Source organism: Zingiber officinale, chromosome 7B (assembly GCF_018446385.1).
Source record: "Zingiber officinale cultivar Zhangliang chromosome 7B, Zo_v1.1, whole genome shotgun sequence".
In the NCBI taxonomy this organism is placed as follows: Eukaryota; Viridiplantae; Streptophyta; class Magnoliopsida; order Zingiberales; family Zingiberaceae; genus Zingiber; species Zingiber officinale.
Genome location: NC_055999.1, coordinates 76,882,647 through 76,909,290, shown reverse-complemented (window position 1 = coordinate 76,909,290; position 26,644 = coordinate 76,882,647). Strand labels below are relative to the sequence as shown.

Genomic DNA, 26,644 nt, shown 5'->3' with positions numbered 1-26,644 from the left:
AAACCGCTGAAGCCAAGTAGGCATGTGACCAAAAACAAATAAATATATAAAAGATTAGAAACACAATTAAAAGGGTAGAATGTTGATATGTAATGACTACGAGCTGTAGCCGAGTTCTGAAATGACAGTTTCCTCGTGTATTATCATTTTAACCAACATCATAAACACTAGGGGACTCAAAGATTGAATGAATAATACATGGAAAAGAATGATAAATGGTAACTATGAAGATCAATTGTCACATATTTACATCAAGATGCCTACCAAAATTTCAGTCGATGGGGTGCTTATCTGCTTTACGTGAGGTATATTGTGCAGAGAGTAAAAGTAAAGAAAGAAAGGCGCTGGCCACAAATATTGCGTCGAACCAACGGTGGTAGAAATCAAACTGAATGTCGCCTCCCAGAACATCTGTGATGATCAACCTGCCATCACACATCAAAATGAAGTAAATAGTCGAGCATTTGATGATTATATATCAATCATGCCTAAAGTGTGGCACAGATCTGGGGCTGACGATGTTGTCTGCTCTACAAAGGATGACACTACAAACTCACTGATTCACACTTTAAAATTAGTTTTATAAGTACTGGCAATAAAAGTAGCTGATGAAAGTAAATCTTGAAGGGGCATATGCATATAATGGAAGGAAATATAGAAGGCCCTCAGAAAATGAAGGTAAACATACCTGTATTCAGTTGCTAGACTTTTTCTTATCAGAAGGATAGACGAGACAAAGTACATGCCCATTATTTCAGACAGGAAAAGGACGACATTTGTAGATGACCCGCTTCCAACTCTAGAAACAGCAAAGAAGAACTACAAGTAGAAGGATAATGTGAGATACAATCATATTAAACAACCAACACAATCAACTAGCGAGACAAATGAGCATATTTGAATATTTGTCTTATATAGATGTAAATCCATTTTGCGTCAGCCCTGAACAATTGTGACTAATATGACTTGATGATGATGCATCCATTTTCCAGAATTTCAGAAATAAATTGGCATGTAGAAATCTATTATTGTCATCCAGCATTCTGGCTGAGATATATAACTCCACGGATTGCATTTGGCAAGGACTTTGGAATATAGAGACGATGAGCACTACATGACCATGGTTTGTTCACATACAACATAATCAGTATAACTCAAAAAGACAGCATTACCTTCATGAGATTGGTCAGGAATCCTCGGACAGAAATGACAATCAACATACCGATGAATAACAAAGATATATACTGTTGAAGAAAAGACAAGATACAACATTAATCAATGCTACAGAAAAATGCGCAAGGGAATAAGAAATACAAGTTCCAAATTTAATTGATCTATTGCCTGCCTGCCCTATAAATATTTCACTAAATACTTCATCATATTTTTTTATCACAGAAACAAGCACATTAGTTAAATTTTTGTATGCCAAAAAAAGTTAAGATATACAAGAAGCATTGCAACATTAATTTTAGATATGGGTATGGGATCTATTATACATAATCAAGGTGGCAAAAGACGAATACGCACGTCCCAGCGCCCCCGCCAATCCGTCCCAGGGCCAACACGGAAGAGGTAAATCACAGGCGGCTACTAGCCTTTGGAATACTGACTAGCACATAAGGGAGGCATTTACCTCGGCTTTGCCGAGATTCGAACCCCATATCCCATGGTAACAACACCTCATGTGCTAACCACTAGATCTTTTCCCGAGGGGACCTATTATACATAATCAAGAACTGTAGCATGATGGTAAGTTGCTGCTCATTTATTTATTTATACTTTATGAGTTGGAAGTTACGCAATTAAAGGAAAAAACAATAATTCATTTCGAAGTAAGATAAAGATGAAATCAGTGAATATGCTTAAAATGACATTGATACATTATAATAGGAGATTAGACGTCTCAATTCTCAATTACAGTAAGTGTACTCATGCTGGAAGGAAAAGGAAAAGCGAGAAAGTAGTGGAACAAAAGTAGAATCTCTTGCATGCGATCCAGCAAAGATGAAGCGAGTGTTCAAGATATGAAGAAATTATCTTCCAAAGAAAACTGTCATTCAACATCCAACACCACCATTCATCATTACAAGATTTGATTGATGAGGTGAGCCTAAGACTACAATGGTCATCCAAGGCTCTCAGGATAAAAGTAAACTATCAAATAACTAGGCAAGATCTTTGCTTCATATATCGGGTGCCCATTCAAGAACTCAAGACAAGTCCTAATACATTCTTCAATCTTATGGTAACTCTCGAAAGAAGCTCCCCATCCAAATTCAAAATATCAAATTCATAACTGGAATCAAAAATAACTTTGGCCATGTAGAAGGGGTAAAGAATCATCTGGCGTCTAAGTCTATGAAGCAAAGGAGATATATTATTGAAGATCCTAAAAATACAGTCTCACATGCTGACAGCTTCTTCTCCTTTTTATGTTGCCACAAATTGCTAAATGACTACTAGTGGGCTATGTAATGCAGAGGATTCATGAATCAACAAAATAATCAATAGGTGTAATACTCAACATAATGTTCATAGCATAAATTCATATATCAAGTGCCCAATAAAATTCATAGAGAAATTCTTATTCATAGTTTATAACAGCAAAACCTGTGACAAAAGAGCAGCATTGATTCCTATGTCGAAAAATTGCAAGAATATACTGATTGTCATTGTCACTGGGTCCACAAAACCAGCCTGTAAGAATGCAGGTAAGATGAAAAAAATCAAGTAATCAACCGGAGGCAGTTCAATAAACAAGTATAAATTAGTTAAGTAACTCAGGTGATATTTATTATAGTAAATAAAAAGACACAATTTGTACCTCCTTGAAAACAACACTTTGTAAAGACTGCAAAATTAAACCAAATAGTATCAATTAACAATGATGCCAGGAGCAGAAACAAAAAGTTGAAAGAAAAAATGTTAAAAGAAAAAAACAGATGGCACTCAAGATAATAGGAAGTTAAAAATAATTCATCATGGTGCATACATGGCACTGGGATTGGAGATATAATACATTGAGTAATAATATGTTCACTAAAGACTGCACTGTGATAGCCTCAAAAGTGAGGCCTGGATTTTGAACCGTGCTAATATTTTTTTTCCCCAAAATTCTAACCCTACACATGCATAACAAGTGCATATAATATATGCCTTTAGCCAATTGTACCAGAATGAAGCTCATTATGCATCTCTTCTCTCAGATTAGGCTACTACAAGAAGAGTAAGTTGTGTGGCAAAAAGAAAAAACAGATTCAAATTGTCTATCTACAAAAATCTATTAGTCGTATTTGACATTTTCTATGCATTTTAACGTATTCTTCCCTCATTTTCAAATCTATAGGAGGGATCTACTAGCTCATAAATAATAATATATTCATTTGATTCCTCTTAGTCCCCAGTAATCCATTGCATTCACAATTAACATTTGTTATCATTGCTATATTAAATTAGAGAATCTAAAATATTTATTGTTTGAAATTTGGGAAATTGCAGGTTCTCATTTAAAAACTAAAACTTACATTGAATTATATGTTCAATAATTTGATTGTTGATTGAATTTTTTTAATCCACAATAAATATCAAATAAAACAACATTAGTTTATATATGTCGGCACTATAATTAATTATCTAACATATTCATAACAATGCCATAACCAATAATCATAACTTCAAGCAATTCGAAAACATTAAATATAAGTTCAAAATACCTAAGATTTTATTTAGTGGACATAAAGTCAATACGAAGTACCCATACAGTATGTATGATAAGTCATACAACAACCCTATGAAAATTTTCCTTTATTATCAGAGGCAGCCATACAGTACTCCAAAAAGTTGTTGTATTAAAAAATATCTAGAATTCCATAGATAATTTTTTCATAATTCTTCCTTCACTTTTTTTTGGGGTTTAGATGAAGTTACATTCTAATATTCAGTAAATTTTACTTAATCTAAAATCTTAATTTCTAAAGTTTGTCTCCACAATTTACCTTTCAAATCCAACCAAATGAACTCTCATCAATCAACACAATATCATCCAACTGATAATGAATTATCATATTGATATCTTGATCACTAATAAATTAATAATCCAGTATTAAGTGTTAATGTAAATAAAACATTCATGTTAAATAATAGTAAATCAAGGAGAGAAAACAAATCAAGACACCAATCGGAATCCTATCATTACATGAAACATTCAACCAATATTATGTCGGTATGCCAAGTAATTTCACATAAGCCCTTCAATTAAGGTGCTTATCAATATTGCTAAGAATATAGAAATAAGATTAAGCAAGACAGCTATGTGAATCGTGGTAGTGTTTGCCAATAATTGAAGAAATATAATTTAAGTATGTTGAGCTTGGGCCAATCCAATCTGGTTTGTGTGAAGTTTTAAGAAGATATAAGAAGATATAGAATAAAAGTAGGTTCTTTCTGAAAATCTTATAGGCTTTTGGAATAAGTGGTCACCCAATAAAACTTGACTGATATTATAAACTATAGTTCCTGCAAAATCCTAAAGCAAAAGACAGTACAAGAAAAGGAAATGATGATTTGAATTAGGTAACATATAGTTAAAATTCATATCAGTTTGAATTATATAACATAAAGTTCAAACTCATATCAGAATTCTCATCCTTAAAATTTTATGTAAATCAAATAAAGTGATTGAATACCTTAATCATTTTGTAAACACAATAAACTGACAAAGCATAGCCAAGTAAATTCTGTAAGTGCCCTCTCCAAGTTCGAGAATAAGCAGCTGCTATCTGAAAATAAATTAATCATGTCTAACAAGAAGTGAAAAGGTAATAGGCATGACATCATCAGACATATTAAGATGCAAAAATGATTTAAATTATGACAATTGTAGTCAGCATATGCTTTCAGAAAAATAGAAGTTGTATGCACAGCAATGATATGGAAAAGTTAAGTATTATTAACGGTGTCGTTGAATTTAGGTAGCATTAATCATTTTGATAGATTTTCAAATCATACATTATTGTATAATGAATTGAAAAATTCACAAAAAGCTGTGTAATGGGTTAAAACCATCCCACCTTATTTGGAGTAAATTTTACAGCCTAAAATATATAAAAATGATATTATATCCTATTCATATATAAAGAACCTATGTAATGACAACATAATTAACGAAATACACTAATCTTGATTGGAAACAAGAAATATAGGTACATATCTCACTAGATAAAGTATATAAAATATTGTCTACTACATTCCATTAAATGAACTAAAAGTGAGTAATGATCCATGTCATTAAGATGTGAAATCTAGAGTAGTTGTCCCCAGAGCGTAGCACAGCTGGGGGCGTATGGTTTCGTGGCCGAGAGGTCCAGGGTTCGATCCTCGGGGTGTCATTGTCTGGGGTTAGCGTCCCGGTCATGCGCTTTCAGCTGTGTACCTGCATTTACCTCCCTCCATATCCATGGGACCGGCTCTAAGGGAATCGTTGATGTGGCGATACCACATTTTTTTTAGAGTAGTAAACAAACTGGTTTGAGATTCTACAAATCTTGAGCATGCTTAGTGCAATAAGTTTCCTTTTATTCATGTAGTTGGTTTCAGTAAATACTTATCCATGTTTAGAAGACATTTTTGTTATGTTGAAAAACAGGCTAAGTGGGATGGGACCCTGGGGGTGGGCAGTCAAGTTGAAGATCAGACATGCAATTTGTACCATATGTCACGGGTCAACACAACCATACATATTCCTTGGCCCACATTGGCATGGGGTAGTACTTTAACCCTTGGATATTAGTCTAAGCAAGATTAAATATCATTTTATGACAAGATTTTTGTCAGTCCAGACCTATATGTTTTTGTTATTATGTGTGAGAACACTTAGATACATTTTCACATGTTTCAAACTATGCCAAGATCAACTCAAGCAATTTTTAATCCCTTAATATAAGCTTATACCAACGAGAAAGGCAATTAAATTTAAATTTTAGAGCATCGAATATATATATATATATATATAGATAGAGAGAGAGAGAGAGAGAGAGTTTTGTTACCTTGCACGCCCATCTATCATCTATGGGCAACCCGTGGGCACATAGTGTTTTTTTTTTTAAATTTCACTTCCTTTAGCCTAAACCCTAAACTCTAAAAAAAATTAACTCTAAAAAAATTTAACACTAGGTGCCCACGGGTTGGCCATAGATGGGTGTGCATGGTAACAAAACTATATATATAATTGGAGTTGAACAAACAATGATACATAGATACAGGATATAGATGCATCTCAGTTTTTCTATCTCCAATGTCACTCCTTTTTGTTGTTGATAGTGCTTTTCTCTCTTCCCCTCTCATCTCCTCTTATAGTGTTTTCATCTCCTCGTGACTAATAGATGGTATTGAAGGATTAGTCAAAGGAAAAGGAAAAAGTTTTCTTTTTTCAGTTTGAAACTCTGCTACAAGTTGGATGGCACAGTGATATCTAGCTGTGCCAACATAGTGTAACTACATGTTTTGACCATGCCGACAAATATTGATTCGTATTTAATACCATAAGCGTTTATGTGGAAGTGCCACCTAAAGCATCTAAAACTAAGAAGTTAGAGTAATTAGATTGATCTTTTTGGAAACTATATTGATTTCAAAAGTATCGATAATCTGTATTGTATTCTGTCCTGTTCAACTGATTGAGTATCTAGAGGGGAAAAAAAAAGTAGATATGTGAGTCAATCTATAAAACATTAAGAATAAAAGTAGAAGTGTGAAATAGATTAAAAAAAATGTAATAGCACATTACTAAAACAGTTCTAGGAAGAAATGTATCTTAACACAAACCTTAGCTTGCCTTAGTTCATATATGTCTAGGAACAGCTGCTTTGAAAGCTCTTCCAAAGCTTGTACTTCGGCTTCCCAAGTTTTGATATCTTAAAAAAGAAGACGAGGATTAGTACGGAAAGATTTCTATCAAATACTACGGATGTAATGTAGAACTTTGTTTAAAAAGCCAATATACAAAGATCAATAATTAAATTAGCCAAACAGTGAGAGTGATTGCAATTATTCTCTTCCTTTAGTATGGTCAGAAACATATGCAGGCAAAAGAGAGGCTTATTAAGATGTTGTCCACAAGTAATAAGTCCTCATAAATGGAAGGTTACACAAAACCAACTCATTCATGAAAGAAGAATACATAGGAACTGAATAAAAGCTCATTGCTGTTGTGACAATAAAAAAAACAAACAACTAAATAAAATATTGATCTGGAACACAAATCTGGTCTAAGAGTTACAGGTATTGAATTTTATATATCTAAGGGGCCAAGGGGTGACAATTCGGGTCGGGTTCGGGTTGGCGGGTTGGAACATCAAGCCCAAACCCAACCTGATTAATATTTCGGGTCAAATTGTTCGACCCGAACCCGATCAATTTATCTGTATTTGACCCAAACCCGATCTAAAATGACCCACAACACGAATCCAACCCGAACCCGACCCAAAATAACCCATTTATAAAAACATGTTCATCTTAACTCGAGTTCAACCCAAACCTGACCCGAAAAGACCCATTTTATTAAAATCTACTTATTTTAACCTGAACTCAACCAGAATCTGACCCGAACCCTACTCGACAATATTTATAAATGGATTCGCGGGTTGTAATCGGGTCATTTCAAGTTGACCCGAACCCATGCTGTTTTATTAATCGTGTCAATCAGGTCGACCTGAATCCAATAAAACCTGACCCTAACCTAATTTTTTCGTATTCGGTCGGGTCGTGTGTTTGTGTCGGGTTAGAAATTGTCACCCCTAGGGTCACTGGTACACAAATGAGAATGCAAAATGATAGATACTGGTTGAACATTAAGCAGCCTTGCTTGAGATACTTTTTTCAATTGATTGGGTGGCCATGTATGAATATTCAAACAGAATCAGAATTTGTCTGAAGAAAACTCATTTGACAGTTTATTTCACAAACTACAGTTCTTGCTTATACTCAATATGCCAACTGCCACCAGTCCAACTATGATCCATCACCCAACTGTTGTGGTACTGAGCATACTAACTGATTAGCAGGCTGTTTATTTTGTTTTTATTGAAATGATTATTAGAAAGCAACATAAACAAATTTAAACCTTGCTCCTTTTGATCTTCTTGCACAGATCGAATAACTGTTCCAACTATGCGCCTGATAAAAGAACTAGCTTTTAGCTTCTGCACAGAAAATTTGGAAGATATGTAAATGGGTGACAGATTACTAGAATCAAAGGGCTTAACAACTTCAAGCATCATAAACAAAACAATCTGTTTCATTTTATTAAGTGAAGAAAAATGTCATCACAGGCATACAAAGAAGCACATTTGAACAGCAGTTGTTACACAAGGAAAGAACAGAAGGCAGAAGCTAGAATATGGTCCAATAAGACAACCACATTCTCAAATCATAAAACAACATTGTCAAGTCCTAGAATACTAACAAATTATGTCCCAGTTGGAGTTTTGGATATAGAACTTCTTATGGTGACAAGTGGAGCTTAAATCCATGGAATTAAACTGAAATTGACATACAAAACAGAACTTTAAAATAATGAGCTATTTAAAATGAAAATTAATAAGTTAGTGAAGTGTCAGGATAAAAGATAAGCGAGCGATTTGCGAGGGGTTGGGTGGAGTGAAAACTGCGGATCGAAACAGTAGTTTAAAATAAAAGAGATAAGCAAAGGAGAGTTAAACTTACTCAAAGCAAACTCTTCTTATTAAAAAATTTCAAACTTCCAACTGATTACAAGACTCAGATCCTTCCTAAGTAAGGCTCAAGGTAAGCTTGAATGCCTTGCAAAGGGGACGAGGCTCGTCTTAAATACAGAAAGAAAGGTTCTCCGGGTGCTCTGAGGGCCCCATCGTCAAGAAACCTTTATCTCAGATAAGATCGAATCTCGTGAGGTGTTAGAGAGACAGCACCTAGTACTTATACTTTATAGCTCACACTTTACATAAAGTAAAGATTCCAGCTCACACTTTACATAAAGTAGGACACGTTTACTTATTCTTTACATAAAGTAGAGATTCCCAGTCGCTTCAGACTTTAAAGTTATTCATTCGTCGTACCGCATTACTTAGTAGGTTGGCAGCTTGTTCCAGCTGGTGGTCTACTTGCCTAGTGATAGGGTGCCACCCGGACCACCAATTGTCTTTGGTACTGAGGTGCTGACATTCTTGTAGCTTAAGTTCTTCTCTAATTCGTTCATCTTTATCCAGAGAGATAGGGTATTGCCTTTGCAGTAGTCTATGGTATTGTTTAGTCAACTGGAGAGGTTGTTGATAATCTTCAGAATCTCCTCCTCTGCTTCTTGGCTGGGTTGTGATTGAACTTCCTTCATTGCTTGGGGAATTAGCTCTAGTCCGCCAAGGATTTGTTCCGACCATTCTAAAATAGTAAGAGAATTTATTAGTCTTGATAAGGCATCGACTAGTTGGATATCCTTGCCGTCAATATGCTCAAAGGAAATAGGAATGTCGGTTCTGTGATGTAGTCCGTGAAGGCAAGCCATCGAATTCTGGATGGTTTATTTGAAGCCGTCTTACCGAAGAAGCTTATGATGGCTTGACAATCAGTACGGATGACTAATTCTTTTTTATCCAGATAATAAATTTTTAGGGCTTCCAATATATTCATTACCGCATGTATTTCAACATCTATGATAGATAAATTCTTCTGTTCCACGGAAGCAATTGCCCATTTTTCTCTGAAAATTAGCCGGTGCGTTTTTTAATCCGAATGACATAACTAGCCATTCAAACAGGCCATCAGGACCAGAAAGCGATCCATTCAATAGAATCTGGATGCATTGCAATTTGATGAAAACCACTCTTTAAATCAAATTTTGAGTAAATAGTATTATTACTAACCTTTTGAAGAATAGTATTGATTCCGGGCAGGTTGTATTGGTCTTTATTGGTGAGATCGTTCAGCCTTTTGTACTTAAATACCATCCGCTCTTTACCTTTTACTTCTTTTCCGGTTGTCGGATCAATAGTTGTTCCGGAGTTTACTATAATAGTAGTTGTTCTGTGACAACTCTTGTTGGCCTGATAATTTTTAACTTCAATAAGGCTTCAATGTGCTTCGTGAAGGCAACCTTTTGATTAGGAGTTAGGTGCTTAATGGACCTATCTTCTATGATGAAATCCGGGTTCTTAATATCCAAGTAACATAGCACCTTGTTTTTGGACCAGTGCTGTAGAGGATTTTCCTTTATAAAACCTTGATCCCGTAACTCCTTTAATAATGTGCTAAATTTTTTAGTGAAAGTCCCTGAGGACGTCCCAATAAAATAATATACAATTTCTTTAATCTGTAAATACTCATCCTCTTCCAGATCAAGTTCTTGAATAGCAGAAGCTGCTCCTAACTCTTGGGTTTGTCAGGCTTTCCTAAGGAAAGGTTTTGGAGAGTATACGTGCACAAATCTGAAGAACCATTATTGGTAATCAATTCTAACCAAGTTGATAGAAATTTCATTCAGGAGGAAAGTTTCCAACAATTACGAAGAAGCAAAATGCAATATATTCATATTGGAATCCTCCAAGTTTGAATTCAAGCTCTCCATCAACAAGAAGAAGGCGTCCTAACACTCATAGTATTCCGAGACAATAGATGGCTGGAAGACCAAGCAATCTTAGCCACCATGGAAGTAGACCTGACTAGAGGTAGTCAGATGGTATATGTTATTCCTGATATAATGATGACTGTTAATGATTTTTACAGGAATATACAAATCTCTTTGTTAACAAGAGGTTATGATCAATGGAGAAACGGAGAAGCCAACCTTCTTATCACAAGAGGAATGGTTGGGAGGTTATCTAATACTCCCAACGTTGGCTTTGCTTATGAAATTCAAGGAGTAGTTGATTATCTTGCAAGCCATGGCGTTAATGCTTTGCCAAGAAGGAGATACCCTACAATACCTTTATTAGGGCTTGATTGGGTTATACGGCTGATGCAAGTATGCATTCCAATGCAACCAATGGAGGTAAACAATCGCAATCTAATTGACGACAGAATTTCAATTAGTTTTTCTAACTATACTGCAGCAAGAGACTGTACCCTTGACAAAGAAGAAGAGATGGAACTTATAGCGGTTCTCACATCAAAAATCGGCTATGAAGAAGACTATGTTCCCTCAACTGAAAAGCATCCTGCAATTAATATTAATATTGACTATGAAGAGGACCCTAATCAAATTATTGCAATATTTGAGGGTTTTTCTTATATTCTTGTTCATCGGCTTTCTAGCACATCCAAAATGTTACAGCCAAAATCATCAGGAGCTGCTAGTCTTGATTTAGCAACAAATAAGACCGTTATTATAGAGCCCAGAGAACGAGCCTTAATCTCTATTAGGCTCAGCCTGGAAATCCCCTGGGGAACGTACGGTCGTATTGCAACACGCTCCAGTGCGGCATGGCATCTTGGCCTAGACGTAGGAGCTGGGGTTATTGATAGTGACTACAGAGGAGAAATTATAATAATAGTTTTTAACCATTCGGACAAATAAGTAACTATTATGGAAGGGGCGGCTATCGCTAAAATAATATTTGAAAAAATTATTCATCGAGATATTTATGAAGTTCCACAATTATCAGAAATTACTCGAGGAACTAGCAATTTTGGCTCAACTGATGCATCCTCAAGCACTCATACCCCTCATCCATCACGACATAAGCCAAACTGGGATATATTACTTCCAAAAGAAAAACATGCTTTATCCATGTTTTTTTGAGGACTCACCATCTTCTCTAATAGAGCCATTAGAAGACCTTGCAGGGACTACAAGCCCATGGGCCTCTGTACCCCGCTCCAAGGACCCTTCTATGGAAACTTTAGAGGAGGAAGAGGATGACCTCGCATACATCTAGTATTTGGCAAAATTATCTTCTCCAGAAAACACTGTCTGGGAAAAATATGATGATGATGATGATGAAGACTGGGAAAATCCATTTGCCCAACAATTAATTGCAGTGGGACAAGAGATGCCCTATCCAACACTGAGGCAATTATCTAATATGAATTTACCAGAACAGCAACAAGTATATTCAACAAGTACTGTGATTTCTCCATATCAACCCCCTAATGATACCACTATGGGTCCCCCAGACTACCCACCTGCAATACGGGAGCCAGGCCCATCCAATGGTGAACCCATCCAGCCAAGTGTTCCAAAGGAAGGTACTAAGTTACGGGGAGAAGGAATTAATAATGAAATATGGAGTCTACCTCTAGCCCAACAACAGGGAGGAGCAATCTTTGTAATCCCTGAACAGTTAGGACTATTTCACGACGTCTTCTAAGGTGGGAGTTCATTACTTTAAATCATGTTGCAGCTCAAGGCTTCACAGATCGAGCAGAAAAGATGGAATACATGGAAAACCTTTTGGGTGAAATAGAAAAATTAGCCTGGATCCAATGGCGGATGAATTATACCACGGAATATGAAGCTCTTATCCAAGCCGCAGAAGGAAGACGTGGCACCCAAAATATTATTTCTCAAATGAGAAGGGTATTCTCATCGGAAGATCCTAATCAAGGCTCCACCGTTATACAGGATGAAGCATATCGAAGCCTAGAGAAATTATCCTGTGAAAATGTCAAGAATATAGTCCAATACATGAACGACTATATGAGGTTAGCTTCCAAAACTGATAGACTTTATACACGACCTGAATTATCTGAAAAATTTTGGTTTAAAATGTCTGGTGATCTCGAAGCCAGAATAAAGGCAGCCTTTGAGGCAAAATATACGGGTTTAACAGTAGGCGTTATTCCAAGAGTACTCTTCGCCTATAAGTTCTTAGAACAAGAATGCAAAGATGCTGCTTTCAAAAGATCATTAAATGACCTTTCATTCTGTAGCCAAATACCTATACCAGGGTATTATAAAAATCAAGGGCAAAAAAAGTTCGGCCTCAGGAGAAGCAAAACATATAAAGGCAAGCCGCATGACACTCATGCGCGTATTGAAAAGCGAAAACACTTACTAAAAAATAAAAAGTGTAAGTGTTATCTTTGTGGTCAAGAATGACACTTTGCAAGAGAGTGTCCTAACGACAAACGAAGCTCCAAAAGGGTGGCTATGTTTGAACAGCTGGATATTCCTAATGATTGCGATATATTATCTGTCCAAGAAGGAGAAGATCTAAGCAATGTGTTGGGGTTCAATCAAAGTCCCACATTGAAAAGATTTAGTAAAGATCATGGGGTTAAAAGGATGCATGATATCTCCATTGACATGAGGCCTTTTGGGGAGAGCCCAAGAGCAAAGTCATCAAGGCCTAGGCCCAAAGTGAACAATATCATGCCATTGTGGAGATATGTGGGCATCCTTTCGATCACAACAAATGGTATCAGAGTCATGGTCAGGACTAGATGTCATATGGGGTGGCCTTGAACGAAGTTAAGGGTGGGCTTGGAGTAAGTCAGGATGACTGGATGCTTGCGGGGAGGCCCGAAGTTGGTCAAGGTGACTGGATACTTGCAAGGAGACGAGTAGGTCAGGGTGACTGGATGCTCGTAGGGAGGTCCAAAGCAGGTCAAAGTGACCCGATGTTCACGGATAGGCCTGAAGCAGGTCAAAATTGATCGGATCAAGCTGCTTACGGGGAGGTCCGGAATATGTCAGGATGACCGGATGCTTGTGGGAAAGGCCCCGAAGCAGGTCAGGGTGACCGAATACTCACGGGAAGGCCCCGAGCAGATCAGGGTGACCAGATGCTTGTGAGGAGACGAGTAGGTCAGGGTGACCGGATGCTCACAGTGAGGTCCGAAGCAGGTCAAGGTGACCAAATACTCGCGGGGAGGCCCGGAGTAGGTCAAGGTGACCTGGTGCGGATGCTTGCGGGGAGGCCCAGAGCAGGTTAGAGTGACCAAATGCTCGCGGGGAGGCCCGGACCATGAGAGTAATTGTGGTTCTTCACTTGAGGGGAGGATTGTTGGGGTTCAATCAAAGTCTCACATTGGAAAGATTTGGTAAAGATCATGGGGTTAAAAGAATGCATGATATCTCCATTGGCATGAGACCTTTTAGGGAGAGCCCAAGAGCAAAGTCATGAGGACCTAGGCCCAAAGTGGACAATATCATGTCATTGTGGAGATATATGGGCATCCTTTCGGTCACAACATGATGTAATTTTCAGCATTTCTGAAGGGGAGGAAGATAACGGAGATCTACAAAGGTTAATTCAAACCCTTACCTTTTCTGAAAATCTTTTTATGCTTAGACAAATTGATGGAGGTGACCCCAAATAAAAGTTACTGATGAGCAGTATAATTGCCAACATGAATGGCAAGCCAATGATAATATTTTTCCGCCACAACCAACAATATGCACTGGATACAAGAGGGAGACTCTAAAAAGAGCCAGAATACACTGCGCCAAGTGTTTAATCACTTCATGCAATTTATGTGGCCCTTATTATTTCAGTAAAAAGATACCAGTTCTACCTGCTACTCCTGCACCATTTTTTCAGAAGGATTATGAGAAGCTTAACCAAGATGTTGTCATAACATCAAAAGAGGAAGTCGCTAATATGTTATATTTAGAAATAACTAAGAAGGTATCCTCAGCAGAAAAAGACCCTCGATTGGTGAAAAACATGCTATACAATTTGCATGTGGAAATGGAGATTCCTGGAATTCCAAAATTTCCATTAAAAGCAATATTGGATACAGGGGCAACCACATGTTGTATTGATCAAAACTCTGTTCCAAAAGATGCGCTAGAAGAAAACACTTTCTTAGTACATTTTAGCGGGATAAATTCCCAACAGACAGCAAAGTTCAAAATCAAGCCTGGAAGAATGATGATTGGGGACAATCATTTTCGTATTCCATATACATATAGTTTCCCCATGATTTTGGGAGATAAAATACAAATGATCATCGGATACAATTTTATTAGGGCAATGAATGGTGGTGTCAGGATTGAAGGTAATGTCATCACATTTTATAAAAACCTGACTATTATCAATACTCTCCTTACAGCTTCTGCTATTCAAGAATTTGATCTAGAAGAGGATGAATATTTACAGATTAAAAAATTGTATATTATTCTATTGGGACGTCCTCAGGGACTTTCACTATAAAATTTGGCCCATTATTAAAGGAGTTACAGGATCAAGGTTTTATAGGGGAAAATCTTCTATAGCACTGGTCCAAAAATAAGGTGCTATGTTATTTGGATATTAAGAACCCGGATTTCATCATAGAAGATAGGCTCATTAAGTACCTAACTCCTAATCAAAAGGTTGCCTTCACGAAGCACATTGAAACCTTATTGAGTTAAAAATTATCAGGCCCAGCAACAATCGTCACAGAACGATTGCTATTATAGTAAACTCCAGAACAACTATTGACCCGGCAACCGGAAAAGAAGTAAAAAGTAAAGAGCGAATGGTATTTAATTACAAAAGGCTGAACGATTTCACCAATAAAGACCAATACAGCCTACCTCGGAATCAATACTATCCTTCAAAAGGTTAGTACTAGTACTATTTACTCAAAATTTGATTTAAAGAGTGATTTTTATCAAGTTGCAATGCATCCGGACTCTATTGAATGGACCGCTTTCTGGTCCTGTTTGAATGGCTAGTTATGTCATTCGGATTAAAAAATGCACCGGTTATTTTTCAGAGAAAAATGGACAATTGCTTCCGTAGAACGGAAGAATTTATTGCTATATATATAGATGATATTTTAGTATTCTCCAAAAATGAAGCGGAACATGCCAAGCATCTATAGATTATGCTTGATATATGTAAGCGGAATGGTTTAATTCTGAGCCCTTCAAAGATGAAGATTACAGTTTCAGAAATTGAATTCCTTGGAGCCGTTCTGGGTAATCGAAAAATTAAGCTTCAACCGCATATTATAACAAAGATTACATAATTCTAGGACGAGGATTTAATAACCAAGAAAGATATGCAATCATGGCTAGGAATCTTAAATTATGCAAGGAATTATATTCCCAACCTCGGGAGGTTACTTGGACCATTATATGCAAAGGCTAGTCCTACTGGAGATAAAAGGATGAACTTCCAAGACTGATCACTAGTTAAAAGGATTAAAGAAACAATTCGTAATCTTCCACCACTAGAACTTCCCCAAGAGGATTGTTTTATTGTCCTAGAAACTGACGGTTGTCCAGAAGGATGGGCGGCATCTGTAAATGGAAGAAGTGCAAGTTTGATCCAAAATCATCTGAAAAAATCTGCGCTTATTCCAGTGGAAAGTACTCTCCCATTAAGTCTACCATAGATGTTAAAATACATGCGGTAATGAATACACCAGAAGCCCTAAAAATTTATTATCTGGATAAGAAAGAATTAGTCATCCGTACTAACTGTCAAGCCATCATAAGCTTCTTTGGTAAGATGGCTTCAAATAAACCATCCAGAATTCGATGGCTTGCCTTCATGGACTACATCACAGGAACCGGCATTCCTATTTCCTTTGAGCATATTGACGACAAGGATAACCAACTAGCTGATGCCTTATCAAGACTAATAAATTCTCTTACTATTTTAGAATGGTCGGAACAAATCCTTGGCGGACTAGAGCTAATTCCCCAAGCAATGAAGGAAGTTCAATCACAACCCAGCCAGAAAGCAGAGGAGGAGATTCTGAAGATTATCAACAACCTCTCCAGTTGGCTGAACAATACCAGGGACTACTGCAAAGGCAATACCCTATCTCTCTGGATAAAGAAAGAACGAATTAGAGAAGAACTTCACCAGCTCCAATAGCGAGCAGCGATTTAGGCAACAAACGCCTTACAACAGTTACGAATCCTACACTCACTTAAGCTACGAGAATGTCAGCACCTCAGTACCAAAGACGGTGATCCGGGTGGCACCCTATCACTAGGCAAGTAGACCACCAGCTGGAACAAGTTGCCAACCTACTAAGTGATGCGGTACGACGAATGAATAACTTTAAAGTCTGAAGCGACTGGGAATCTCTAATTTATGTAAAGAATAAGTAAACGTGTCCTACTTTATGTAAAGTGTGAGCTGGAATCTTTACTTTATGTAAAGTGTGAGCTATAAAGTATAAGTACTAGGTGCTGTCTCTCTAACACCTCACGAGATTCGATCTTATCTGAGATAAAGGTTTCTTGACGATGGGGCCCTCAGAGCACCCGGAGAACCTTTCTTTCTGTATTTAAGACGAGCCTCGTCCCCTTTGCAAGGCATTCAAGCTTACCTTGAGCCTTACTTAGGAAGGATCTGAGTCTTGTAATCAGTTGGAAGTTTGAAATTTTTTAATAAGAAGAGTTTGCTTTGAGTAAGTTTAACTCTCCTTTGCTTATCTCTTTTATTTTAAACTACCGTTTCGATCCGCAGTTTTCACTCCACCCAACCCCTCGCAAATCTCTCGCTTATCTTGCTACTGTTGGCAAAAGAATTTCCCAGCTGCCTTATCTCTTCGTTTCATTGAATGGATATGGAGGGAGAGAAGGAAAGGTTTGGGAAGGCTACTTCTACTACATTTGAGCAAGAAAACAACTATACACATTAAATGAAGATCAAATCGAGCAAAAGAAAAAAAAAATCAACCTTTCAAAAACATTTTTTATGTTTTTATTGAATAAATGTTAATAATTTAAAACTCTCTATATCTCTCTTTCTTCCAAGGAACTGATGGGAAAGATTTCCCTACTGATTCCTATAATAAACTAGTAAAAATTTCCTCACCCTTTTCCTGTAAACTTTCCTCTACCTAATTCATCTCTCTCACAATTTCTCTTTCCCAAGGAAACACACTAAAAATCAGTTACCATTAAGGAAATATAAGCATAGCTTCTGTGGATGCTGAACTGGAAATGTTTGATGCATGAACCATCAAGATTCTCTTTAAGGTTGATAATATATGAATGCATGTGAAATTTGTATTGTGTAATACCTCTTCCGACCCCTGAATCCGCTCCATCTCCATCTGCGATAAAATAATTTTCTTTTTCTTCGCAATACAGGTCTCTATTGATTGCATCAATTGCCTCTCTAAAGCTTTAATATCTGATTCTTCAATCTCCCTAAAACATTCAATAGATAAAAAACCAATTCAGTAGCCAGATTCTATGCTTTTTTTTTCACATTGCTAGACATATAGTACACCATGAACACAGGAACAGCAAGCATTGTAATATGAAAAATACAGAGATAAACTAGCTACAACGATATAATATAATTTAATTAATTTGTAATTCATCAAGCCACCGAAAAGGAAATAAAAGAAATAAGGAAATGATAATATATAAGTAGCATAGTTGGCTTGTAAATCTTAGTTCATGCATTTTTTTTTTATTATCCTGACTTTCCAATAGTCTTTCAGATGAGTGTTCATTTTCACAAAAATTGATGAATTGGCATAAGCGCAGTTCCTCAATGGGCCATTCAAATGCATAAAATGTCAGTCGAGCTGAGTACTATTCATGGGCTAAAGTGATATTTCCAGAGGAAAATGAGGAGTGTTAACTAGGTCAATTGTAATGTAGGTATGATACTGGCTCCTTATAACTTTATTAACCCTTACTCTAGAATATCATTACTCCTCATCTTGGGAACAAGACCAACCTTCGATTGCAAAGATAGGGGGCATTATGTCAATGGATCATTCATTCTCTATCATCTACTGAGAAAACTTAAGTCCTAGAGCAGATTAGCTCAAACTAAGAAAAAGGAAATGCCATTCAACATATGAACTCGATACATTTTTGAATTTTTAGATTGAGCTGAAGTTAGGAAGTTAATAAGCATTAGACAAAGGTGCACAATGAATAGCCTAGTTAGGACAAACACCATCTCATGATGGCGCATATTGATCTATCGGTTATAAATCAAGTTTAGCAGGATGCTAGGTTATAACCTTTTGCCTAAGTTAGGAAGTTAATAAGCATTAGACAAAGGTGCACAATGAATAGCCTAGTTAGGACAAACACCATCTCATGATGGCGCATATTGATCTATCGGTTATAAATCAAGTTTAGCAGGATGCTAGGTTATAACCTTTTGCCTATGTACATCTCTGATATTTCTAATTCTATTTTTTTTTGCCAGTCTCGCTTGCTCACAATGTCATTTTAGTAGTATAGATTTCTAATATATCCCCATTCCATTATGGTATTTATTGTTTGCAAGTCATTGCAGTCTGTTATGGGAAAGTATAGCCAATTCAGCAGCCCCATTTTCTACCCCATTTAACATTCAGTTTCATATTATTTCCATTAATATACGACCATGTGAGTGAAACAATGATTATCACATGTATATCTCTTCTTTACTTGGCATCAAATATTGACGGTCAATGACATTTAGCTTGCTAATTCCTTGGTACCTCCAATATCAATATTCTCATTACTACCAATAACTAGAGGAGCCTTAGAAGGGTCAAGTAAAACTCTTCAATATGAAAGAATAAGGAACCATATTGACCTAATGGCTTACACAAACCAGCACTAGCAGAGCCTAGAGTATGGAACTGTCCTCTTTATTTAATAATATTGATTAGCTGTCAGTGAAAAAACATATTTCCTTAAGACACAAGATTTAATGTTACATTATCCCATGATTCTCAAAGGTCTATACAAGATGTGACTAGCCATTGCTGGTTGGTAGCTCTTTAAGTGCAGAACACTTTGGGCTCAAGAAGAATGATCAGTTAATTTCTGTGCAGCAATAAACCATAATTGTTCCTGGAATTAACTTGTGAATGTACAAAACTACATTGCAGTAAAAGACAAAACATCCTCCAAATGAAAAGAAGAGTTTCAAAATTATATAAAAAATGTTGGATAAGCAATAATGGGTTGAAAAGAGGTAACTGATATAATGTCAATACAGTCAATCACTTGTGAATAAGGAAAAAATCAAGGAAAAATGAAGAGACACTGGTTGAAGACACATGCAACTGCCAGTTAGACAACCAACTCAGTGCCCATGTCAGCTGTTATGATTGGCCATCACAACCCGCTCCATTCTCTAGTTGTTAAACAAATTGGATAGTAAAGTAGTGCCCCAAGCAGTGAACGCATCTAAAACCTATAGACACAACATTAAGGTGCATCTTAACTTGTCCTCACTCTTCATATCTCAACCCTTGTCTAATGCACTAGAACAAAGAATCCTCAACCTTGGCCAAGTATTATCCCAGCGAGAATGAATCTCTGGTCCATTTTAAAACTATTGAGTAATACAAGATCATAAGTCAAGACAACTGGACCTCACCTTCCCTATATGATGATTATTGAGTAAATCAGTAACTATTATACTCAGTTTCTTGCAGAGACATCAAGTCTGACCTAGTCAGATATCATTAATGATGTAACACTTGACTAACTAATTGATGCAGAAAAAGAATTTGTAAGCAGTCATAATCAGATATCAAATAAAATGAGAGACACTAGCAAAGTATACATAAAAAACATGACAAAAATCTTCACCAAACCAATTACTCAAAGGTCACTAGAGTTAAACAAACAAACTGGATCACCTTCCTTTAAATTAAGAGATACAGTTCCTCCATTCTACTCATAATACATTCAAGATGACATTTAAGAACAACCAAATCTAGCCCTTTACGAAGCCTTATTTTAAATTTCATCTTTCTGTATAATTAACATCTCATTCAATATGTATAGGATAGCAGCTTGGGTATACTAAAATCAAAATGTAATATAGCACTCCCAATCTAGATACCTACTTGATATGCATGCTTAACATTCTAAACTACTTTATTGGGCTTTTTTATCATCACTTGAATGTTGTGCCTATACCAGGAACTATATCAAATGAACTCCTACATTGGCTCTATAAAATTTTTCCCTAGACCAGCTAATGGTGCATAAGCAGTATACCATGTGCAATCAGACATTGTTACCTATTTTTGCAATAATTTAAATCCATATGTGCTGAAAAAAGTGAAAAGATCAAAGCACACTCTAATTTAATAAATTAAAAGAACCATCATAACCCTAGCCGACTAAGTGTTCATTAGCTTCAGCTAATTTGAGGGCACACGACAATAGGTTCAATTTTTAATTAATAGGTTTCTCAAGATTCAAAATAATGAATGTGTAAATGGTTTTGTAAACTGAACAAGTTTGATCACACTTCAGAAAACTACAGAAGAGAGCAGATGCCTTAAACCATCAAGATAAACATTATTTTGCAGATGTTTAAATACAAAAATAATCATATGCATCTTAAATTCCAATTTTGAAGCAGAAACTTATATCATTCTCTTGAAAATCTTTCATGTAATCGCTTATCATAAAACATAAACACAATTTTTATTGACAACCTGATGAATAAGGATAAATAACTATATGGTAGATTGACAGCTCCAAAGCCAGAGAGAACAGCCATCACAGTAACACCTATCACACCAACTCTGCTAACTAATTGAGGCATTGTGAAGAAACCTGTAAAAAAGAATCACATTACAAAACTATTTGCCAAAGTTGTAACTACAACTCGAAAATACATGTCAATGTAAGAACATATTCTAGACACACCAATCAATACAAAATCCAAAAAATATTTCCAATGAAACAAATGGAGCCTGTTGTTTGGTGGTTTTTGATAGTTTGGCTTGGCTTGAAAATAGGTATTGGATCAAATTATGGCAACCCTTAAAGACAACATACGATTTAATTGCCTTAGGTCATTCTTTACATGGATCAATTATTTGTTGCTGATTTGCAGATGAACCTGTGATGCAGTTACTGCTATAGGGTTCGTGGAACCAGGGAAAAACTTTCCATGCCATTTTTTTCCCCCACAAAGGCCAAAAGAGATGCAACTCCAACAATAGCATAAAAATGACTTATGAGTTCATGGAATTAATTTAAGGACTAGGGTATAAGTAAGCCATATATGAGAGCTTGTCACCTTTCAGCCATAACTCATAAGTTTGATTTGGTTTGTCTCTTTTTCCACCATAAATGAATATATCCTTTCTTCCTCCCTCACTAGCTCATTAACATCCTACCGACTTCACCTTATAAGTGGAATTTTTACAGATGAAGCTAAATTAACAATTAGTTTACAAGTTCCTGACATTATTTGCCATTGGATAATAATGTTATACAAAGCTTTGGTAAGGATTACCTTTATTATAGATTAAGTATATGCCAATGCTTGGATTAAATTGTCAATTACAAGGATATAATTATTAATGTAAGTGTTAGTAACTTAGTATCTTTAGAGCTTCAAAAAAAAAGTTTTAGCTTTCAACTTTACATATCACATGTGAGGTCAAGATTCCATGAGCAAGGAAAACTAGCCTAGTCCAATAAAATGATGGTCCAAGTTATTGGACCTATCATGAAATAGATAAGTTCTCAAATCAAACCTTTTTCTGGAGAAGGCATGGGAAAGTGGATTCCCAAACGCCAAAAACCATATAGGAATGCAAGTAAGAACAAGATAGCTCCAAATGCTGCTCGTTCTCTTCTAACCGCTGTCATAATAACAGAAGTAATGTTGTCTGATTTGTCAATGTCCTTCAACTAATTAACAGAACTAAAGACCTCCATAAAGAGAGCATGATGTTTTTAAAGATAACAAAACCATATACACTGTAGACAAAAGAAAATAATACATGTGAAAACATTCTGCCTGATCACAATAAAATATCTAGAAAGCAAAAATGACCATGTTTCATGCAACAGAGGCAACTTATTAGATTTCATAGACAAGATTTATCATATGCTCTCCTCTTAGGTGAAAAAAATAAATAACAGCTCATTTATATCAAATATATTTTAGCTCATATTTTAGTTGCTGACTCCATTAATGAATAAAATTCACTATAATATGCAACGATCCTAGAACCCATCTGCTGCAAGCAAGAACAAGCGGGCAGCCAATTGGAGTCAAGTGGGTTGTTTGTCAGTCCGCAATGATTCCTGAATTTTGATCATAATCCATACCATCATTAGGTGTAAAGACTTCCAAACTGAACACTAAATATTGACCATGACAATCAAAAGTCAAAACTAGAGGCTCAAATGTTAGATCAGGTCGCAGTATACCTTTGACTTAACCCAAACCACCCCATCCCACTTACCTCAAGGTGCAAAGCATTTGGGCAAGTAGAAAGAGTTGTGTACACGTACAAACACAATGATGACAACCAAGCCTTATTCCACTAGTGGGGTAAACATATTAATTCTTCTTCTTAATGGATCAATTCATTGAACATTTGCCTTAGTTTAACACAACCTAACCCAACTCTTCTCCTTTTTCCGGTCTTGGGACCAACCATGACGGGGAATTCGTCATGGGCGGAGTTACGTACAAACACAATGAAATTGGACAAAATCAAATCAGAAAGGACGAGAAAAATGGGAAATGTTTCTAGGATCTTTTAAACATGTCAAAAACTGCCAATGGCAAATTTAACAATATCAAGTTGTTATCTCATAAAATTGGCTAGTTAGGGTCTAGTTAACAAAAGAGAAATTATAAAAGCAGAGAGTTAATTGCTAGAAGCTAGGAAACAACATGTACAAACAAACAAAAATTAATGTAGTAAATATGAAAATATTATGTGGAGTTACATAGTAAAGATAAATAAAAATAATAGTAGAATATGGAGAAATTAGCATAGCTCCAACAGACAATAGAAATAAAGAAAATAGATTGAAATCTATTAATATGCTTTAAGAGGATTATTAGATTCTATAGTTAAATGAGCTAAGTCAATTACAGACTCTAGTTACATTAAAACTTATTACATATCAATTATTACTAGATCTTATTTTGCTAAAATTGAAAAAATAATTGCAACATACATGATCATATATTTCTCTTTTAACCAATCAAAAACATGGTCATTCAGAATGTTCTAATTTTTTTCATTTATGAACTTAATAAACAAATGAAGGGGAGTTTTGGTGCAATTGTAAAATTATTGTCATGTGACTTTGTGATCAAGGTTCAAGTCGTGGAAACAACCTCCTACAACATGTACAAACAAACAAAAATTAATGTAGTAAATATGAAAATATTATGTGGAGTTACATAGTAAAGATAAATAAAAATAATAGTAGAATATGGAGAAATTAGCATAGCTCCAACAGACAATAGAAATAAAGAAAATAGATTGAAATCTATCAATATGCTTTAAGAGGATTATTAGATTCTATAGTTAAATGAGCTAAGTCAATTACAGACTCTAGTTACATTAAAACTTATTACATATCAATTATTACTAGATCTTATTTTGCTAAAATTGAAAAAATAATTGCAACATACATGATCATATATTTCTCTTTTAACCAATCAAAAACATGGTCATTCAGAATGTTCTAATTGTTTTCATTTATGAACTTAATAAACAAATGAAGGAGAGTTTTGGTGCAACTGTAAAATTGTTGTCATGTAACTTTGTGATCAGGGTTCAAGTCGTGGAAACAACCTCCTACAATGTAGGATAAGATTGCATACAATAAATCCAATGTGGTGCGACCCTTCCCCGGTACTCCACATTGACGGGAGCTTCATGCAACAGGCTACCCTTTAATCAATGATCTTTAAATTCTTCCAAGTCAAATTGTGGTTCAGAAAGGGCCTACACTCTTTCCAATTTCCATTTCATTGAACCTTCTTCGCTCAATCTAAAGTATGTCATCTTATGAACATCATTATCACAAACCACAGGCAATGAACTCTATTTGAAAAGCGCCTTAGTATGTATGAGAAAGAAACTAATAAAACAAAATATTCACCAATATTAGTCAGTACAACTTCATTGGTTTGACCAACATAACTACATAAAATTGTTCTAACTAACCATTTCAACTCCACCGAGAACTTCTTAATCAAGACTATGCTTCTGAAAAGAATTCAGTAGGATTTACTAGATATCAACAAAAAATAGTCATAGCTAATCCAGCAATGAGTTGCAAGGACTGCATCTGAACATCACAGGTAACGAAGAAAAAAAACGAAAAAGGGTTCCGCGAGATGGTATCAATGTCTTGCAATAGAGGACCAAAAGGATTGCAAAGGGACTGCAAAGGATGAGCGTCTATATGACATACCGCTGTTGCGAAGAATCAAATAACAATGGTAATATGGCAATACAAAGACCAGCAACATGATCAAACAAAACAGGTCGATCTTCCAATTGATCCATCTAGCCCTGCAACGATAACCAATGTGACAAGTTTAAACCAAAATGCTAAACTAACATCAACTGAAGTTCACGAAAATCACAAATCCATATGTACGAACTTCCATAGTCAACTGCAACAAACTCAGCAAAACTCAATTCAGAGGGAAACCCTTAACGCGGCAGAGTAAAAGGTAGTGAATTACATATCTCAAAAGACTACAGCCAACACAAATTCGAAAGTAAACGGCTTAACTAATACGATCCGAATATCACTGACAATCCTGCAAAAAAAAAAAATCGAATCTGAAGACAAAAATCGACAAACTTTTGGATCGAGAGATGAACCGATTCCCGAACCCTAAGCATGAGGCTACGAGTGATTTCGATAATAAAATAAATAGGAGGATATGGAATGAGAGGGCAAACTTCTTAGAGAGAAAGGGGAGGATCTCGAAAAGCACGAGCTGGAAGAGGTTGCAAGAGAAGGCGAAGACGAGGCTGAAGAGGATCTGGACGAGGGCGCGCTTCTCTTCGTACTCCTTGTACAGCCGCCTGTTCAAGAACCAGAGCCCACCCCACCCTAGCAGCGAGAGCGAGCCCGCCACCACCGCCCCCTCGTACATCATTCTCCACCCCGATTCCATCGGCGTCGCCCGCCCGCCCGCCCTCGCTCTCCGGTGGATCTGCAGAGCTGAGATGTCTTCGCTTTGCTTCGTTTCCCAAAATGCATTTAACCAAACTTGAACCACGTATAAATTTTAGCCCATTATTAAATAAAATTAAGAGTTTATTTGGGAATAATAATTAATAAAGAACTAAGACGCTCAGACCCTTTCTTTAACAATTCCCAAAGATAAATATGTATCTTCTAAGTGTCAAAATGAGAATTCAAACGCATAATTTATTGACATTAAATTAATTTTAAAATTATTCAGTTTTCAAAAAAAAATTATTTACTTTGTACATAATTCATAATTTTCTCATTTTTCAGACATGTTACATTGTTATATAGAATATGTTAATTAATCCGATTTCGGGTAATGGTGCTATAGATAGTTAGGCCGTTAGAGTCTAACGGATAATTAAAACATTTAAGATTTAAATTTCAACTATGTATTATAAAAAAGATTTCTAATAAAAAATGAATCTAAAAGTATTGATCATTTTGATGGATACACTTTCTAATTTATTTTTGATGATAGATAGAAAATTTATATAGGACAGATCATCATCTCCAGGATTACCAACGGGATAACTGGAAAAAAACAAAAGTTAGTTAATCCGAATACTGGTAAGCCATTCGTAATTTTAAAAAAAAAAACCATGCATCAATTTTTATTTTTATTCATAATTTATAAAAAAAATAAAACTATCACATTGAAATATGATTTGTTGCAATAATATACAAATTTTATATGAATTTAAAGTATTTTTTAAGTTCACAATAAGTATATCATTTACATCGATTAATCTAAAAAATGAT

At 35.8% G+C, this 26,644-nt stretch overlaps 1 protein-coding gene across 1 annotated transcript; it reads right to left on the bottom strand.

Moving 5' to 3' along the window:
* Positions 1 to 45: 45 nt before the first annotated feature.
* Positions 46 to 25,826, bottom strand: LOC122006050 (GPCR-type G protein COLD1). The gene is made up of 13 exons (XM_042561374.1): positions 25,588 to 25,826; positions 25,088 to 25,188; positions 22,393 to 22,500; positions 21,340 to 21,460; positions 17,944 to 18,073; positions 8,120 to 8,198; positions 6,823 to 6,911; positions 4,686 to 4,778; positions 2,825 to 2,851; positions 2,611 to 2,697; positions 1,173 to 1,244; positions 689 to 819; positions 46 to 425 (listed from the first exon to the last, which is right to left on the bottom strand). The coding sequence occupies exons 1-13, from the start codon at positions 25,803 to 25,805 to the stop codon at positions 272 to 274; spliced, it is 1,410 nt and encodes a 469-aa protein (XP_042417308.1). The 5' UTR covers positions 25,806 to 25,826; the 3' UTR covers positions 46 to 271.
* Positions 25,827 to 26,644: the final 818 nt, after the last annotated feature.

What these genes read in the sequence shown, in the direction of transcription:
- LOC122006050 (XM_042561374.1), bottom strand. Translation starts at nt 25,805, where the DNA reads ATGGAATCGGGGTGGAGAATGATGTACGAGGGGGCGGTGGTGGCGGGC. An exon ending in CTCCCCTTTCTCTCTAAGAA is followed by an intron (nt 25,189 to 25,587) that starts GTTTGCCCTCTC and finishes TTATCGTTGCAG; the next exon opens with GGCTAGATGGATCAATTGGA. An exon ending in TATTTATCCTTATTCATCAG is followed by an intron (nt 18,074 to 21,339) that starts GTTGTCAATAAA and finishes TGAATGTTTTAG; the next exon opens with GGAGATTGAAGAATCAGATA.